The sequence below is a fragment of the Perna viridis genome, chromosome 11 (assembly GCF_037379345.1).
Source record: "Perna viridis isolate PV_CMFRI_1.1 ecotype Kerala chromosome 11, ASM3737934v1, whole genome shotgun sequence".
Taxonomy (NCBI): domain Eukaryota; kingdom Metazoa; phylum Mollusca; class Bivalvia; order Mytilida; family Mytilidae; genus Perna; species Perna viridis.
Genome location: NC_142455.1, coordinates 4245613 through 4261089, shown reverse-complemented (window position 1 = coordinate 4261089; position 15477 = coordinate 4245613). Strand labels below are relative to the sequence as shown.

General features: G+C 33.7%; 1 protein-coding gene across 3 annotated transcripts in view; it reads left to right on the top strand.

Moving 5' to 3' along the window:
• LOC148602389 (uncharacterized) overlaps positions 1-5844 on the top strand; it is a 29426-nt gene extending 23582 nt beyond the window's left edge. For all 3 annotated transcript variants that reach the window (XM_088551982.1, XM_088551983.1, XM_088551981.1), the window contains exons 21-24: positions 595-666; positions 1264-1303; positions 2660-2751; positions 4003-5844. In XM_088551982.1, coding sequence (XP_088408108.1) covers positions 595-666; positions 1264-1303; positions 2660-2751; positions 4003-4163 — 365 coding nt within the window. In that variant the 3' untranslated portion in view covers positions 4164-5844. The remainder of the gene's footprint in view (positions 1-594; positions 667-1263; positions 1304-2659; positions 2752-4002) is intronic.
• Positions 5845-15477: the final 9633 nt, after the last annotated feature.

Below are 15477 nucleotides of genomic sequence, written 5' to 3'. Positions count from 1 at the left end.
ATTTTGCACAAAATGAAAGAGTTATCTTCCTTTATCAATGAATTTCAATGCCTTCTATAAAATGTATTTCTCCAACATTTCAAACATTCAACACTGAGAAAGGATGTATTTGTGATATGAAATAGGTAAATTATTTTTTAAAACAAAATTTGTCATGTGCCACCCACTGTCTGGTTTTTGCGTGGACACCCTCTTAAAAATTTTGTTTACGAGGAATAAGATTTATGAGCAACTTTGTTTTTGTTTTTGATAATATTTCTTCAAATATGGTAGATTGATCAATTAAACAATACTCAGTAATTAATTGAATTGAAACCTGTGGGTTTGTGACCTCAGTCTCAAAATTATCACATGTCTTATACATCGTACTTTTAGTATGAAAGGTTAAGAACACAAATAAAAATTTTCACTGAAAAAAGTTGATGAAAATCTCTCAAAATTTGTTATTTGGAAGAGAATTCAATTTTTGACAAACTGGAATAAAGAAAATTATTTGTTTCTTAATTTGTAAATGAGAAACCAGAATAAACCTTACCCAAATAAAAACTTATTTAAAAAAAAAAAAGTTTATTTCATTTTCATTTTCATTTTAAGGTTTGAAGAATTTAGAAGTATTGTATTTAGACAAAACCAGTGTCACAGATGAAGGTGCTTCTGTTATCAAATGTAAGTAATCTGGCCTGAGGAACTCTTTGAAACATGGTGACTTAACATTTGTGTTTAAAGAGATCAAGGATCAAACTTTAAATGGCAGAACTAGACTTGTGTTTAATATAACTCAAGGATGAGTATTTTTTCCTGCTGTTATATACATCAGGATTCATATTGTCTCCAGAATAACAAAAGTAGATGTATCCTTTCCATCTTTGTATATTATAGATTGCTTCTAGGTCCTCTCTTTCTTTTGTTGGTTTGATATAAATTAAAGAAACTAGTTCATCAGACACATCATGATATGAACTCATATTGCAGTCTTGACCTAAATTTAACCAAAGATATTTACAATGAAAAAAAATACAACATTTAATATACTTTGAGTTTAACCTGGTAACTATTTATCAAAATTTCAAAAAGTTGAATAAATGGGAATGAACCATCTTGAAATGTAATTGATTAAATTTAATAATAAGTAATCAGACTTTGGGGTGATTAATGATTAACATGATTACTTGAAAAAATGTAATCAATTACAGCTGATTAATGACAACCCCATCTCTGTTGCTTGGTAGCTTCCTTAAGGTTCATTCTGTGTTTTTTTTTCAGCATTCTGCAGCTTGTATGAATTGTCATTGTCTTCTACCATGTAAGTTTTTGTTTATATTTACTAATTGTGTTGACATGAAACAAATACAGATAACATTTCTTTGTTTGTAGTTTTTCATAGACTCTGTTATGTGAAAATATTCACAGGTGTCAATTTGGGCAGTTTAAAATAATAAGTGTTTAAGAAGGTAGACCTAGGGTAAGGGACACAACTCTTATAAATCATCTGAACATTTGTATTCAGCAATTTACATAAATCTTACATAAGCATTAGAGTAACTTGGACTGATTTTGTTCCGTTTCAAATGAAAGGCTCTGGTGAAATTGCATGATACAAAAATATCACCGATTTCAAGAGTTACGTCCCTTACCCTAGGTCTACCTCCTTGATAGCATTATAATTCCATTTGATTCAAATTTACTTTCAAATGAAAGGTCCTCAATAAGAGTAAACCTAAATATGATAGGTCCAGGACTAAGTCATATTTCAAAGGTCCTACATCAGAAATTGATGTGTTTGGACCTCGGACCAGTGCTTATTTGAACCACTGCCATGAAAATTGGGGAAATCATTACAAGTAAAAATTAATATACTTACAGTATATGTTAAGATTTAGAATAGTAGGAAAATGCTACGTAATGCCAGTTCAAGACAATTTCCTAAATTAAAAAAAAAATGTCTTCAATTCAATGCTCTGTTGTTTTTATATTGCAATAAAGAATTTGTAAGTTTTTCAAGCCAAAAATGACAAATTTGACTTCAAAATATTGTGTCATTTTGGAAATTACCAATGAAAAATTTTTACATAGTAACAGCCAGTGTATATTACTCGTCAATATATGGTCATGCATTTTGACTGCACAAAGCGGAAGATTGCAGTAAAAATCAGCTTTATAGCAGCTTATTTTCATATTCATGTATACAGCCAAATGAAAATATTAATTGAAAATTTTGATAATATGAAAGATGCTTCACTGCTAGAGAAAGGATTTTTTATGGTGCAAAATTTAGTCATTAGTAATTTTCTGTTTAATCTTAAAAATATAAATGTAGTAAATATAAGTAAATTTACTATGTACATTGAACTGATCGTAAAGATTATACAGTTTACCCAGTGTACAAATTTTAATACCCCATGATTTGTGGGAAGTAAAAAGTGTTTATGGTGTCTGTCTGTCTGTTTATTCATCAGCACATTTTTCGTTAAAGTTTTCTCACAACACTTGTTGTTTTGACAGAAGCTTTATATAGGTATGCCATATCGTTGGATTGGAGTTCATTATGAAAGGACAGAAACTCCATGTTTGATGACTTTGTTTACATTTTTACCTTATGGTTACAGGGGTTGCTCACTTCTTTTTTAGTTAGTTAACTTATTTTACTTGACATTGACAGGGTTACCAGCAAGTTTTTGACAAGAGGGACATTGAGCAATATGCACTTCCTTACAAAACTGAACTTAAGTAGAAGTTTGGTCTCATCTAGTGGTACGTTAAAAGTTTTAACTGGATTTAAGGAGGTAGACCTAGGGTAAGGGACACAATTCTAAAAAAATCATTGGAACGTTTGTATTCAGCATTATACATCAGTCTTAAGTAAGCATCTAATCAACTTGGATTTATTTTATTCTGCTTCAAACAAAATCTTGAGAGGCTTTGGTGAAATTGAATATGATACAAACATATCACTGATTTCATAAGTTATGTCCCTTACCCTAGGTCTGCCTCCTTAATGTGTAATACCTGTGAATCATATAATTATCAACTGCAAAAATAGCTTGAAAGGGTTACATTCATTAGTAACCAGCCCTGTTAACTAGTGAAAATTTTAGCTTTCCAACTGATTAGTCTTCTTGGCATATTTTTGTGTTAAAAAGTAACCTAACCCAGAAAAATATCTTTCTGAGTTTTTGTATCGTTAATTATGTCAAAATGAAGTCACAAAGTATCGTTTGTATGCCACTTTCAGAAGCTTCTTATGAAATTTGAAGGTTAATAGGTTTTTTTTTCAATCTACAAATTTTTGCCAGATGCTTAAAAAAACTAAATACTTTGTCAAAAACTGTCTAGACAGTACAAGGTTTCATAGTTGATGAATGTGGTCAGTATCTCATTTAAAGAAAAGTTAATGTAATGAAATCAAGTGTTTTCACCAATTAAGATTTGACATATTTTTACTAGGTTTTAAGGAGGTAGACCTAGGGTAAGGGATACAACTCTTCCAAATCATGGGAATGTTTGTATTCAGCATTTTACATCAAACTCATGTAATCATCAAAGTAACTTGGACTTATTTCATTCTGTTTCAAGTGAAAGCTTGAAAGGCTTTGGTGAAAGAACATGGTACAAACATTTCACTGATTTATTTCCCTTACCCTAGGTCTACCCTCTTAATTTTTGGTTTCAATGTTTTGCATAGATGAACAACAAAGACGATTTAATTGTCAAATCTGGTAACTTCTTTTTGTTTATGCTCTTTTTTCCCATTTGTCTTTGAAAGGGAGAAGTTTTTATAATACATGTACAGTGGATTACATAAAATATCAATATTGTTATTTTTCAAATAGAATTTACTGAAACTTCTCCTTGTGATTGATGTCTAAATTAAGTCCTGAGTAATCTAGTTTGCTGAAAATTTACCCACTGTAGAGTCAATTTCTGCTTCTATGTGGGCTTTGTAAAATCACAACTATTTTTAAAATATTGATCATGATGAAGTTTATATTTCTCTTTTCACAGGTATAAAATGTATCAAACTGCCACACCTGTCTTTGTTAAATATTGATGGTACACGAGTTAAACCAGGCGTAAGTGAGTTAGTGTCTGCCACCTGCCCTAACCTTAAGACAGTTACAGCATCCAATCTGGTCCATTATAACTCTGAGGACGAACAAAGCTAGATTGGGCAATAGTGAACATAGCATCCTATATCCTTATCTGACTTGGTTCATTTTTACTTGGAGGATAAAGATTGTTGGACTTGAAAGATTTTTTTTTCCGATTATTATGGATTTTCTGTTATTATAAATGTATACAATACAAGAATTAATTACAAACCAGAGCTAAGCAATACGTTTTTGCTGCCATTTATTTCATTTTTCATGTACAGTCTTTGCAAAGATTTGATGTATCTGTAACCAATTACCAGTTGATAACTGATCAGGAATGAGTTGATGATTACCCATAGTTATCGTTGAATGATTTAAGAGGCTGTCCATGTAAAAACAAGCAAATCCTATGATATGGGTGGCGCAACATACCTGTAATTTTTTTCTCCACTGAATTTTTGCAGTGCTCATCTTTAACAACTAGCCCAAAGCTAGTAAAAATTTATTCCTCTCACCTATTCTCTTCATGCCCATTGTCATATAAGGTACAGATACACTGTCTCTACTTGTGTCTATCCTTTGCTGCCCTCTACTTGTGTCTATCCTTTGCTGCCCTCTACTTGTGTCTATGCTTTGCTGCCCTTGCTTGTGTCAATCCTTTGCTGCCTTTCTTGCTGACGCCCACTTATTCCAGCCCAGTTGTAATCTTTCTTGCACAGTAGTCCACCTGCATATTGTTTTAGGCTGACCAACCTTTCATTTTCCTTCAGGATGCCACATCAATGCTGTTTTACATATTCTGGTGTTGTTCATTCTAAGTACATATCCAATCCATTTCCTGTGTGCTGTTGTATCACTTATATTTTATATGATGTAGTACTTAATTTGTTATTATTTCTTGATATCTTATCTTTATAGTAAGGATAAAAATTTATTAAGGCTAGTGAATTGATGTGTACTTTTCTTGTTTCTGGCTGGTTGAATCCTATACAGTCCACTGGCTAGTTTTATCATATACAGTTCTCTGGCTAGTTGTATCGTATACAGTAATCTGGCTAGTTGTTGAGGGACTTGTTTTGGTTCCAATGTAATATTCTTATCATTTAAAAGGTACGTACTTGTATGTCAAAGATTTTTTTATGCTCAGAAAATGATTCTAAAGTCCCCTAACAAAGCAACCAAATTTCGTACTAAATGAAGAGTTATCTTCCCTTTTCAATGAATTTCAATGCTTTCTGTGTAATTTATTTCTCTTTAGTCATTGCAGTTAATCAAACACCAACATTTAACTTCGAGACAAGATGATGCAGTTGGGAAAGAAATGGATGAAAAAATTTGAAAACAAAATTTGTCATGTGCCACCAACTGCCTGGTTTTTTACACGGACACCCTCTTAAAAGCAGTTTTAATATAAAGCAATTTTAAATTTACCTAAAAATTAACATTATCATTTTCACATTCTATATTTTACCCAAAAAGCAAATTTAATGACAAACTGATATTAAAATGATATTAAAATTTCTTTCAAAACATACATATTTTTATATTTTATAACAAATGAGAAACCAAACAATTGTGAAGTGTAATCATTGATTAGGTCATTTTTTAAATAAATCTTTTTGATGGTTCAATAACTGATCTGTTGCTGATCAATGGTAGGTGGCTGATTACAATAGTTGCAATGCTCAGTCCTAGAACTGCATCTTATCATAGGAAGAATTACTATATATATTTGCATAGAAAAAAAGAAAAATATAATCATTTATTTTTTCTATTCAAGAATTTTTACAGGATATCTATTGGTCTCTGCTTCACTCTCTGGAATGCTGAAAGTAGAATTTTTTATATTTTTAATTGAAACTATAATGATCTACGGAACAAAGTATTTCTAATATTTTGAAATAACCTCAATGCCTGTGGTGCACATGCATACTTGAGAATAACCTGCCACACTGGTTATTTAGTGTGCACCACCTGATTGAGGTTATTTCTTTATAGACTGAAAAAATATAATAGTCATTTCTTAAATAAATTAAATTATGATTAAAAAAAAAATAATTGTAGAACTCGAACCTGTGCATAAAAAAAAAATATAATTTAAGAATAGGATTGGTAATAATTTGGTAAAAATTTCTTCCCCCTGGAGCTTATGCCATCACTTGGCATCTTTTGTTGTCGTTGTCATGGACAAATTTTAAAAAATCTTCTCTGAAACTACTGGACTGACAGGTTTTAAACTTGGCATGATTGTTCCTTAGGGTGTTCTGCACAAAATGATTGTTAGGATTTTTGATCCATGAAAGAACATGGCCGCTGTTACTAAAATAGAACATAGGGGTCAGATTGTAGTTATTTGCAAATAACTCAAAAACCGTTGCCTTTACCAAATTTCTGGCAGTAGGTAAAATTGTTAAGCATCATGAGAAGGACCTTTGCTGAAATTTTCAAAACCATTCATTGACTAATGTAGGAGTTACAATCCCTGTTGTTTGTTGTTTTTTTTTTCAGGTGTACAACTTTGAAAGTCGTCTTCTCTAAAGCCATTTAAGATCATTGAATGAAAATAAGCATAATAGTTCTTTAGTATATTGTGCTCAAAATGACTGTTGTGATTTTTAATCCGTGAATAGATATGGCTGCTTATACTAAAAATGGAACATGGGGGTCATAAGACAGATTTTTGAAAAAAATTCAAAAATTGTTGCCTTTAGCAAAATTCTGGTTCAGGTCATGAAAATGCTATGAAAAGCATTTCCTGCATTTGACAATTTAGTTGATTTTAACTTAGCCTGTCTCATTCCTCAAGTTTTTCAAATAAGCAAATGGTTAACAAGGTGAGCAATTCAGGCTCTCTTGAGTCTCTAGTTTATGTGCAATAAGGAAGGCTGAGTAGTTCTGATGGCATACCTGGCATTTGTTTAAATTATCAAAAATTACTGTATTTTGTTAATGCTTCTTAACCCTTGTCGTGCTTGGTCCGGATTTTTCAAAACTCTTCTCCTCTGAAACTACTTGACCAATTGGAACCAAACTTGGTATGAATGTTCCTTGAGTTATCCTGCATAGAACTGGTGTGGGAATTTTTTGATCCGTTGAAAAACATGGCCGTTGTTACTAAAAATAGAATATAAGGATCAGACAGTTTTTTGCATATATCTACAAAACTGTTAGGTTTAGCCAAATTCTTTCAATAGCTGAAACGGTCCTTATTCTTAGGACTACAAAAGTCTTCAGGCATAAAATTTGTCAGATGCCTTCTTATAAGAGTTATTGCCCTTGACAGGGGAAAATGATGTTTTTTTTTTTTAAAGTTTTCAGCCAATGTCTTGAAAACTATCATAGATTTAGACTTTCATTTGCTGAAATGATCCTTATGATGAGTTTTATCAAAGTTTTCTTGAGTCAAAATTGTTGGACAACTTCTTGTTTAATTTATTGCCATTCGAAGGCAAAATTCAACCAGGCGAGCGATTCAGGGTCCTGGTAGCCTCTTGTTTAGGGAGTAAGGTTCATTTCTCTGTCCCTTGCCAGAGCAGAATTAATCTACAGTGCTCTATTTTGCCTGGAATCTAAATAAGAATGATGTCTGTCACAATCATTTCTATGTCGACCCCTTGTATTGACTACTTCCGGTTTTAGGCCTAACTGAGTCCAAAAATTGGAAAAAAGTCCTCATTTTTTCACACGAGTGACCCTTCAGTGAACTCCTGACCCCCACTTGTGACAGTAACAAACCTTATTTGGCTTCAGTGGCCTTCACAGGGTACAGGCTGTGGAATGAATGTGCTATGGTTCCTGTTTTGCTCCGCTTGAACCCCACATGTAGCAAAAAGTAGCCAGAAATTTACAAAAATGACAATTTACAAGTGAGAGACCCATTTTAGGTTACAGACCACCAATTCAACCAATGAGCATTTGGAACGTACGCAAAAATTGTCCTACGCCGAAATTACCCCTGTTCCTCATAGTGCTGTGAAAAAAGTCCTCATCTTATTTTAAAAAATTAAACACTTTCTGAAAGGAAAAACATTCCTGTACATTTTATAGGTGCATTTTGCTTCTTGTGATGTGAAGCCTAATCTCCATAATGATTTCTAAATATACCCCTATCTTGTGAAAACACTGGGATATCCCATGCTATTTATAGACCCTTCACTTCCATTGACCAGTACTGCACTGCAAGTCTGCTAACCCCACATGCCATTCTGAGGATTGTGAGCTGACATATGTAGAATCATGCTGATATATAGTCCTCTGCAGGTTAAAGTTAAGGTAGAGTCCAGAGAAGCCATTGAATATTGTGAAATTAGCATAGAAGCCTATGGGAAGTGGAATTAGTGGTTTCTAGCCTTTACCACATTGGCCCATGGACCCTCCCATGATCACCCATATTTAACTTATATATAACAATCAGCATCAGTACAATTGTGCGACTAATTTGCATATAATTTGCACAAGTTTTCAAAGTATTTAAATCTGTACTTTTTTCAGAAATGCTCAGCATGACAAGGGTTAAAAGGGTAATGAATTTACCTGCTTTTAATTTCTGATTCTTAAACTGTTATTGTAAGGAACATTCTATATGTGCTTTAAATTCTAAGAGGAAGTCAAGTTTATATGCAACCTATACTTCTTTGTGCATTATAAAGCAATTGACTTCCAAGGTGAAAGTTCGTTAAGGACCTCTTTTAGCCTCCTAATCTGTGCATTTTTATAATTTGATTAAAGCTTTCTAGAGCGTACTAGTATAGCAAACACTGAATACATGCTGTTTTTTTAAGAGATTTATGACGTTATTCCATTATTATTATTATATGTGTAACCGTATGCATTACCGTATAATTTTTACAAAAACCTTAAACTTTCAATATTTCTGCAATTTTTAAGATGGTTTTTTGAGTGGAACGGAAGTGGCCACACATTTGTTCATTCCACGATATTTCCACATGAGTTGTAACTGATAATTATAAACAAAATATATGAAACATGAGAAGGAACATGTATGTAGCCATTGTTAGAAAAGTAAAAAACTGCACAAATCTGGTATTTTCCAGCCTTGTTAACAATTTTTTCCAATTTCAGCCAAGTTTGAAAGACATATATGATTGTATATGTTCAAATGATTACCATAAACCAATGGAAACAACAATAAAACAGATTAAAGATAAACTTCATCAAATTTTCTTCAGGTTGACTTTGATTTTAAGGCCAATCTTTGCCCTTTCTGGACCAACTCCTTTATAAAACATAAAAAAAACCAGCCCATTTTGCACTTAATTGACGGTGAATCTTTTAGTTATATACAGCAAAATTGTAAAAATGAAATGAATGAAATTTCAAGACAATATTTGATGAATTTTCATCAGTTTTATTGAATACATTGTAATCAAATTTTCATCAGTTTTATTGAATACATTGTAATCAAATTTTGTGTAATGTATATAGGTATTCAATTTTGTTTTTTGTGAAAAATTATTCCATTTAATATCAAATTTTTTTGATATAGTTTTTAGGCAGAGGTTTTTGTTAATGCTTGTCAATTCTTTTCCTTCTGGTGGTTCCAATGTCTAGATTTGTGTTCATTTGAAAATAATGCAAACCAATTTATTATTATTTATCGACAAATAAGTCTCGTTCGTCCCAAAAAGTGAACAAGTGTAGAGAAGTTGGTTACCGCTATGCGAGCATAACTTGGTCCAAAATTATAAGCAATTCTTATTATTTTATTTCCAATCAATTAAAGTATTTTTTTTTATTTTTCCCTTCATCAAAGTCTTTATTTCAATTGTGGACTTTGGACTGGTTGATTTAAATGACGTCGTGGTACCAAATTAGTTCATGGAAAATAATCTATCTTGCCCAGATGAGAAGTAAACTATCAAATTAAATTATATCCTGAAATTTAATTGATGTCCTGAATGCGAAAATATTTTTGTTTACAGTCAGTATTATCTGTTTCCTTCCGAACATGTCTGATATTGGGAAGGCTGCATATAATCTTGTAGTGTATAATTTGTTGAAATGACTTGACTTTGTTTCTTCATATGTTGTTATTACAACAGTTGTTGTGTTGTGTTTCCTCTTATTAAAGTCATTGAGGTTATATGCTTCTTGTTCTTACTATGAGTCGGCCATTTAAATGTTCTTGTTAAATCTGATTTTTAAGGTAGAAACTCGAGGGACATAGCAGAATGAATCATATAGCAGTAGCTGATTCAGAGTGGGTGCAAGGGGTTGGCACCCTTCCCCCTTGTTTTATTGAAAAAAATTGTCATTTTCTTGTATAAATTGGACAAAAATAGTCAATAATGTTCTAGCAATTCCCTTTTTTCTGAGGAACCTCAGATGGGAACCCCTCCATTTCAAAGTGTTTGGATTCGGCCTTGTTTTAGCGAGTAAAATTGTTAACTAAGGGAATGGCGTTGGTTTTCCCTTGCTTGAATGTCCATTACCTTATGGTCTTTCATAGGTATTTGATGGACCATTGAGAAGAAGACTAATTATAATAAGCTTTCTATCGAATATATTCAAATACGTATGGAATAATTGAGAGTTTAATATCAGTCTTTGTAAGAATCATGCAAATTCTATAAAATGTGATACACCCCCCAAAAAAGGCTGCACATTTTTATTTTTGTTATTAAGTTCTTTTTAGGTGTACATGATGAAATATATAATTTTTCATTCCTCTCTGTTTGCTCTTAGGAGATTATCTACATTGAAATCCAACAGTTTTTATTGTATTTTAGTGTCAGTTATTCCCCTTAATTTTGAATTCTACAGTACATTCTATATAAATTTTATCTCCCAAGAGCATGGTTTATATGGAAAACCACATTTTAACTTCTGTTGAATATAACATTTTAAACAAAATATCAAAAATCAAAATATGCAGGCTTTCCAACCACTAATCACATTTTGAATGATTCTCATTGTGACTACTACTTAAATGTTGTCAATTATCCAGTTTACCACCTTCAGCAGTTCGTCAAGTAATGGTCATTCAACCAAATATCTCTACTGAAGTTAACTATATTATTAGCTGTAAAGCTTTGTACACCCTTTTCTTGTCAAACCAAGAGAATTCTTCCCCATAATCCACTCAACCTACTCTGACGCAATTTTTGTAGAATCCAAGACTTCATTTAATGTAATAATTGTTTGATCTTTGTAAACACGATTAATGTCCACAATGGTGGATCCAATTGGGTTTAGGGACTGCTGACCTCTGATGCTCGAAAAAGTTAGGTTGATTAGATAAATAGTAAATATTGAAAATCACTGTAGTGCCACCCCGTTATAAGTCAGTCAGCCCCCCCCCCCGTCCCACGCCTTCGGAATTTTGGGATCCGCAACTGGTCCAAGCAAGAAGTATAAATGAAAAAGGAACATTTTCGTTTCGGAATATCGTAATGTCATTATAGGTATTGGCTATTTCCAAAAAAAGAAACTGCTTCAGTGTATTGACATTGTAGTCCCCAGCGTAAAATGGGGTACATGTATTCTTTCTCATAACTTGGTCTCAGTATTGGCATAGGTTCTAACGAAGTTTGTTGATTGAAAATGCAACCTTTATTTAATAATAATCTGGTCTAGATTTAGTACACCTATTCTGTGTTAATACAGGAACCAACTTGTTCGGGTGGGCTGCAATTTTTACCCAAGAATATGCTTGAAATAAACCATATTTTCCAAATAATGGAGGTGAGTGCCGTGCACCATAACACACCCCTCTCCCCTTGATCCGCCACTGAGCGACCATTCGTAAATTTACAGAACATCTACTTAATTAAAAACTTGTTAGTTTGACGACTGCCTTCACAAAGCCGTAGTTAAACCCTAAACAAGCTCCTCTGGATGGAAACATGGAAACAGTGTATATATCTAATTATTAAACACACAAGGAACATTACATATCTACAGCAAACCGAAAGAAACTGGATACCTACCCAAATGAAACCATCACATAACGTACCTTCGGAAAGAAACTGGATACCTACCCAAATGAAACCATGACATAACGTACCTTAGGAAAGAAACTGGATACCTACCCAAATCAAACCATAACACAACGTACCTTCGGAGAGAATCTGAATACCTACCCAAATCAAACCATCACATAAATGCCTTCGGAAAGAAACTAGATACGTACCCAAATCAAACCATGACATAACGTACCTTCGGAAAGAAACTGGATACCTACCCAAATGAAACCATGACATAACGTACCTTAGGAAAGAAACTGGATACCTACCCAAATGAAACCATCACATAATGTACCTTCGGAAAGAAACTGGATACCTACCCAAATCAAACCATCACATACATACCTTCGGAAAGAAACTGGATACCTATCCAAATGAAACCATCACATAACGTACCTTCGGAAAGAAACTGGATACCTACCCAAATCAAACCATCACATAACGTACCTTCGGAAAGAAATTGGATACCTACCCAAATGAAACCACCACATAACGTACCTTCGGAAAGAAACTGGATACCTACCCAAATCAAACCATCACATAAGTACCTTCGGGAAGAAACTGGGTACCTACCCAAATCAAAACATGACATAAGCACCTTCGGAAAGAAACTGGATACCTACCCAAATGAAACCATCACATAAACACCTTTGGGAAGAAACTGGATACCTACCCAAATGAAACCATCACATAACGTACCTTCGGAAAGAAACTGGATACCTACCCAAATGAAACCATGACATAACGTACCTTAGGAAAGAAACTGATACCTACCCAAATGAAACCATGACATAACGTACCTTCGGAGAGAAACTGGATACCTACCCAAATCAAACCATCACATAACGTACCTTCGGAAAGAAACTGGATACCTACCCAAATGAAACCATCACATAAGTACCTTCGGGAAGAAACTGGATACCTACCCAAATCAAAACATGACATAAGCACCTTCGGAAAGAAACTGGATACCTACCCAAATGAAACCATCACATAAACACCTTTGGGAAGAAACTGGATACCTACCCAAATGAAACCATCACATAACGTACCTTCGGAAAGAAACTGGATACCTACCCAAATGAAACCATGACATAACGTACCTTAGGAAAGAAACTGGATACCTACCCAAATCAAACCATGACATAACGTACCTTAGGAAAGAAACTGGATACCTACCCAAATCAAACCATCACTTAACGTACCTTCGGAGAGAAACTGGATATCTACCCAAATCAAACCATGACATAACGTACCTTCGGAAAGAAACTGGATACCTACCCAAATGAAACCATCACATAACGTACCTTCGGAAAGAAACTGGATACCTACCCAAATCAAACCATCACATACATACCTTCGGAAAGAAACTGGATACCTACCCAAATGAAACCATGACATAACGTACCTTAGGAAAGAAACTGGATACCTACCCAAATCAAACCATCACATAACGTACCTTCGGAGAGAAACTGGATATCTACCCAAATCAAACCATCACATAAATACCTTCGGAAAGAAACTGGATACCTATCCAAATGAAACCATCACATAACGTACCTTAGGAAAGAAACTGGATACCTACCCAAATGAAACCATCACATAACGTACCTTCGGAAAGAAACTGGATACCTACCCAAATGAAACCATCACATAACGTACCTTAGGAAAGAAACTGGATACCTACCCAAATGAAACCATCACATAACGTACCTTCGGAGAGAAACTGGATACCTACCCAAATCAAACCATCACATAACGTACCTTCGGAAAGAAACTGGATACCTACCCAAATGAAACTATCACATAACGTACCTACGGAAAGAAACTGGATACCTACCCAAATGAAACATCACATAAATACCTTCGGAAAGAAACTGGATACCTACCCAAATCAAACCATCACATAACGTACCTTCGGAAAGAAACTGGATATCTACCCAAATCAAACCATGACATAACGTACCTTAGGAAAGAAACTGGATACCAACCCAAATCAAACCATCACATAACGTACCTTCGGAGAGAAACTGGATATCTACCCAAATGAAACCATGACATAATGTACCTTCGGAAAGACTGGATACCTACCCAAATGAAACTATCACATAACGTACCTTCGGAAAAGTACAAAGCTCAATTCAACATTAGAGCATGAACTATTGTAAACGAATTCAATAAAATTTTAGATAGTGGTGTATTTTTGGTAGAGTCAAGGTCACAATTCTACTTGTTGACCTATTCCTTCACTCTTATGAGTTTAACTTTATAGTTGATCTGATCCAAAAGAAGGAACATCGTTCGGCAAGATCCTGTAATCTCAGTTTCAAAAAAAAAATGTTCAACGTGTCATAGTTTTTCTTTCCTATTTCGTCTACCCGGGACTTGACTTTTTGTGAGCAACTCGGCGGATGTTTCTAGAAAAGCAGAGGACGCTTATCCTACCAATGCACTAGTCCGCGTCCATTTTTTTTTGTGTAGTCCGAGTTGCTCATTTACTGTTGTCACTTTGTATCTATTATTTTTGTTATTCTATGTTCTTTGTTGTGTGTGTCTGTCTTCTATGTCTGGTCTCTGTCCCTGGATTAGTCTTTTGATTTCCGATAGAAAATTGGTTCCCTTGATCAATATTCCCGGGATATTCGCAAAAGTCCGATCGGCTAGAAGGGGTTATAAGAATATAAAAAAATCATAAATAAAGGAAAAGTAACCATACTTATAAGGTGATAATTGGAATGAAATGGTTTTTGTGAATTAAAAATGAAACGCGTTAAGAAGAAAGGGTGGCTAAAAGTAGGTACGTATACGGATACTTGTATCATGTGTGAAATTTCGATAAATACAAATACATGCATGTATCAGAAATCGGAAATCGAACAAACAAACTGGTGTTTTCGGATATGACCAACAATTAAATAGTCGGAATTATTTATTTGTATTTTTCCTGTTCGTGGTTTTTGTTGTTCGGAATCTTTAAGTTACTATACTACATGTATTTTTTTTTCAATGTCAAGGTGCGACCTGATTTCTGTGATCTTGTTAATCGATTTGTTTATAAATCTGATGCCCGTGACCTTGGTAATAGCGTAACCACTGGAATACGATATGGGACGATGCTAATTTTCATTGAAGTCGGTATAATCATGGAACATAAACATTAACGTTCTTTTATATGAACACATGTTTTCGCAAATCTCTATCATATTCATGATACCTCAAGCCTTTTTGCAATTTGCACGGCACCTCAATCATTATAGTCGGTGCCTTTTAGTTTTTACTTTGTGCGTTCGTCTGTCCGTCTATAATTTGAGAGAATGCACATATTGATAAATTAAAATCAGTACTCTAATTTACGTTTTGCATTTTATCAAATACTGAACCAAAGCGTGAAAATTAAGATT